Below are 4,830 nucleotides of genomic sequence, written 5' to 3'. Positions count from 1 at the left end.
GCGGTTCTCCAGTTCATTTTTTCCCCTCCTCAAGCCCAGTAACCGCTACTACCAACGGTGTTGGGGACAGAAACCGCTGTCTAGCCAGAAATGAGTTGAATACAGAGAATAAGATGCTTTAAAACCGTTGGAGGGCCTGGGCTTCTAGGAAAGACATCCGGAACTCTGAAAAAACTGCCCGGGGGAGCTACGAACTCTGCCACTGGAACTGTTGAAGATGAGTGTATCTGCAGTCCAGGGATCAAGAATCCGATGCTGCCACAACCAGTCTTAAGATATGTGAAGCTGGCGTCTAGATACACGGGTCGTGGAGTCTCTGCCACCACTGCTTCTTAACCCAGAGCTGCAGACAAGATACTGAAATGAGGCTGCAGAAGAATCCCAGGAGTAACTCTGGGACCTTGCTTGCCAGCAGAAAATGGCAAGTAGCAGGAAGATGACCTCCATCTTCCCCAGATACTGATAATTGGTCCAACATTTATTCTTCTCCAGGTCCCTGGAGTAATTTTTCACCTGGAAAATGTATTTTTTCATTTCTCAGTCTCTGCAACATAGAAAAGTATGTGAGAAGGTGGGAAAGGAAATGATGTTCCAATCAACCATGTCTCACAAAATAAATTTTATTATGAGACATACAGGCAGAGATGTGAGTAAATATGCCTTAAACACTGCTGTTCAGATATACCAAGTAAAGGACTTCCCTGGTGGCGCAGTGGTTAAGAATCTGCCTGCCAATGCAGGGGACACACGTTCGAGCCCTGCTCGGGGAAGACCCCTCATGCCGCGGAGCAACTAAGCCCGTGTGCCACAACTACTGAGCCTGCGCTCTAGAGCCCACGAGCCACAACTACTGAAGCCCCCGTGCCTAGAGCCCGTGCTCCACAGCAAGAGAAGCCACTGCAATGAGAAGCCCACGCACCGCAGTGAAGAGTAGCCCCCGCTCACTACGACTAGAGAAAGCCCGCGCACAGCAACAAAAATCCAATGCAACCAAAAATAAAATAAAATTAAAAAAAGATATACCAAGTAAGGCCAATTGTTTTCTGACATAACATCTACTATTCTAGCATGTCTTCTTTCCCTTTTTTCCGTATCAAAAGTCACTAATTTGAAGGAAAAACCTAAGATGTAAAAAAGAACCAGGCTTTCCAGCAAGATATGAATAACTAAAATCACAAATGTAAGCAAAGGGAAAGGGGGAAATTCTTGAAGTTCATTATATGATAGGGAATAGGATACTTGAATATGTTTATTATACTTAATTAGCTCATCATTAACTCTTCTGCTTCTTTTTCCAGTTACACAGTTTATCTTTTACCCACATGTGTATTTATTGCAGGCATCCAACTGCCGCACAAGTTCAGGCCAATGGAAGAAAAGAGCAGCAGAAATTGAATGAAACCCCAAAGCAAGAAATTAAAGAGGGCTTTGATTTATTCGATGTTGTTGGGTCTGGAACCAGAGATGTGAAAGAATTGAAGGTTCTGAAATTACTTATAATTCCAAAACATTTGAAAAACTATCATTGGTTTGTTACAATCTTTAAATCTTTCTTTAACAGTAGCCTTCTGAAACCTTGATATAAAATCTCTTCAGTTCAGACACCTACCCCTGCAGTGTACATGCCTGGCCTGCATTAACAAAACAGTATCTGGTTAAAGCATTTTATTCTTGTTTTATGAATGAGTAGGCCAAAGCCCATTGTGTGACAGTGACATCCTATGGCACGGTAGGATTGGAACCTAAGCCTGCTGACCTGACTTTCTAGGTTTAAGCCTAGTCCATAGTGAAAAAGAGAGAACCTAGTAATTAATAGGTAGTTTAAGAGCTAGGAATGAGATTGTGGCCTATTATAATTTATTTGCTTTCTATTTCAGATTGCAATGTGAGCCTTAGGATTTGAACCAAAGAAAGAAGAAATTTAAAAAATGATAGCTGAAATTGACAAAGAAGGAATCGGCACCATTAGTTTTGAAGATTTTTTGGCCATAATGAGTGTAAAAATGGTATAGTAGTGATTTTCTTTTTCAATGAAATACAAGCAGTAGCCTTCTACAATTTTTGGCTGAAGCAATCAGAGGAAGAATTGGAAGTAGGTCTTTAAAGATGGGTAGGATTTAGATAGATAGGAATAACAAGATTAAAGATGTTTTCAGGGTAGTAATGAAGACTGTCCAGTGTGGAGAAGAGGTTTTTTGTTAGGAAATAATAAGGATATATGGCTGGATAGAGAGAACGGGGCCAGCATTTTTAAGCCTTGAAATCAGCAATTTATTGAGTGCCTATTTTTGTCAGGCAGTATCCTAGGGAGCATTGAATGAGACAACCTCCCTGTTCTCTTGGAGCTTACATTTTTGAAATGGATCTCAGTTACTCAGGTTAATATAAGATAGATTCTCTTTTTCACCCTGTGGCTCTTCCACTTAAATAAACCCTGAGTTTCAATACCTTGAGGGCAGATGTGAATGCATTGGAATACTTGTTAAAAGTCAGAGCAGTAAATAGAGCTCAGCTACCTGCTGTATCTCTGTTCTAAACCGCAAAGACCTATACATCCAGACTAATCAAATAAATAAAGACTAATGACATTTAGTTGTTTCTGTTTTTAAGAGTGAAAAAGATGAAAAAGAAGAAATATTGAAGGCTTTCAAATTATTTGATGATGATAATACAGGAAGTATATCACTAAACAATATCAAGAGGGTTGCTAAGGAACTAGGGGAAAATTTGACAGATGAACTTCAGGTAAATTTTGCTTATTTGTATAATTATAATTTCACATATAACTTATTTACAATTATAATTTATTATAATTTATAGTTATATTCTTTAGTTGTGTTAATAAATACATTTAAAATAAAATTTGGTTTTGAGTATGTATTTGAATGTTCATTTATATCATTATTCCTTTTTAATAGATTTCACATATCCTATTTACATTTCATTTTACAGGAAGTGCTTGATGAAGCTGATCATGATGGGGATGGAGAAATAAATGAGGAAGAATTTTTGAGAATGATGCAAAAGACCACTCTTTATTAATACTGTTTTTTGTTCCTTCTGACAAGTTGTTAACAAGTTTGTATTTAAGTTCCATAATATCTGTATGTATTCATTTTCAGGGTTTGGTTTATGTACACAGACTGGTCTTTTGATATCTAGTCCATGTGAGAAGTTACATGTTTCTACCAATATGTTGTTAAATCTGTAGCATCAAGAAACAAAGGAAATGTAGTGACTTCCTTGAACCATGAATCTGAGAACAGTATTAATTCCAAGTGCTATTTTTAGAGCCCCAGGGTCCAAAGACTTAGATTTTTTTTTTTAATTTAAGGAAATCAGCCCCACATCAAATGAATTTGACAAGCAAGCCATTACTTTCCCTGTTACTTTCCTTTTGTGCAACTCTAAAAATGATGAACATTTGCTTTTTAACCAATTATTCAGATACGTAAAGCCTTAAATAAAACTATCTGGCAACTTCATTATTTGCTAATTTTCTTCTTATAAAGAAATTCAAAGCAGCATTTATATTATCCAGATTTCCCCATACGTTTGACCCTATAAGTTAGCATTTATTTAATACCTGTGTCCTAGGACAGGTGCTAGGGGTTTTACATATATTATCTCAGTTACTATTTAGAAGCAGTAGTATTAGCTCCATCTTACTACATATGAGAAAACTAAAGTTCAGAGAATTTAAATTTTAAAATTGCTAATTTGCCCCATAGATGATAAAATATGGATTCTAAATCTCATAACCTCACTCTTCATTATGTTGCTTCCCTGTGGATAAAAACTCTCAGGATAATTGTGTGTATTTTCTAACTCATATAATTTTATGACTCTATTGTAATTTAATTTTGTTTTTTATGAAAGAGCCAAACTATGGGGAGTCTTTTGACCCCCACTGGGCCACATAAGAATGGGCCTTGGGCCTGGAACACTTCCTTACCAAGAGATGGAATCCTTACAGCTTACGCTGTCACCTTGTCTGTAATTATCTTTCTCTATTTCAGACTCAATGTGTACTACTTTGTTCTGCTTAAGTACATGTGTCATATGGCACCTGGCCAACCCCAGTGCCTATCTGTCCCCTTTGGGGAGAGGACGGGGTTCTTCTGTTGCACAAGAAGGGTGTGTGTTGGCCAATTGCCCAGTGTTGGCTGCTGGGAGGGACCTGCTGGCTATAGGAAACTGACACTCACTACTGAAGCTGATCTTTCGCTGTCTTTTCTCTATTCTAGTAAAGCACTGTTCCAGCTAGTACTTAACTGCACTGTGTTTTCCTTAGCAGCTCTGATACCAAGATGCAGTGGGCAGAAGTGCTTCGGGCTTCTGCTCCTGATAATAGGTAACAGATGCCACTTGCTGGACAAAACTCCTCCTAAAATCAAGTACATGGTAATGGTCTTTGGAGCAAGAAAGGCTGGTAGAAAATGTTACTTTAATTGCCCCAACTAATTTATTTTTAGCTCAACTGAAATGAAGACTAAAGTTTTTTGTTTTGTCAACACAAGAGAGGTTTTTATTTGATTTAAGCTAGGTTGGCATATGCTAATGAATGTTCTTAAGTGCTTCACAGTATTTTAAATTCCTAATTATGTAGCATTTCCTCTAGACTAAAGAACGATATACCTACTAAACATGCTTCATATGTGAAAATTATGGCCTTTAAGTTGTTAAAATATTTATATTTTTAAGTGGGTAATACACTTAAAAATACACATGAACAAGTTCAAAGAGTTCTAAATAAGTCTTCTTACCATTCAGCCCCAGGTCTCCTCAGAGATAATTATTTTTACCTGTTTCTTATGGATCATTGCAGAG

General features: G+C 37.5%; 1 protein-coding gene across 1 annotated transcript in view; it reads left to right on the top strand.

Annotated features, from left to right (window-relative positions):
• The window catches only part of LOC103090642 (centrin-4-like), a 3,408-nt gene extending 366 nt beyond the window's left edge, over positions 1 to 3,042 (top strand). The window contains 5 exon segments of the mRNA XM_007470733.1: positions 1,299 to 1,386; positions 1,388 to 1,481; positions 1,878 to 2,006; positions 2,611 to 2,745; positions 2,953 to 3,042. Coding sequence (XP_007470795.1) covers positions 1,299 to 1,386; positions 1,388 to 1,481; positions 1,878 to 2,006; positions 2,611 to 2,745; positions 2,953 to 3,042 — 536 coding nt within the window.
• The last annotated feature ends 1,788 nt before the right edge of the window (positions 3,043 to 4,830 follow it).

This window comes from Lipotes vexillifer, unplaced genomic scaffold (genome assembly GCF_000442215.2).
Source record: "Lipotes vexillifer unplaced genomic scaffold, Lipotes_vexillifer_v1.1 scaffold1276, whole genome shotgun sequence".
Lineage (NCBI taxonomy): Eukaryota > Metazoa > Chordata > Mammalia > Artiodactyla > Lipotidae > Lipotes > Lipotes vexillifer.
This window is presented reverse-complemented; position numbering and strand designations above follow the sequence as displayed.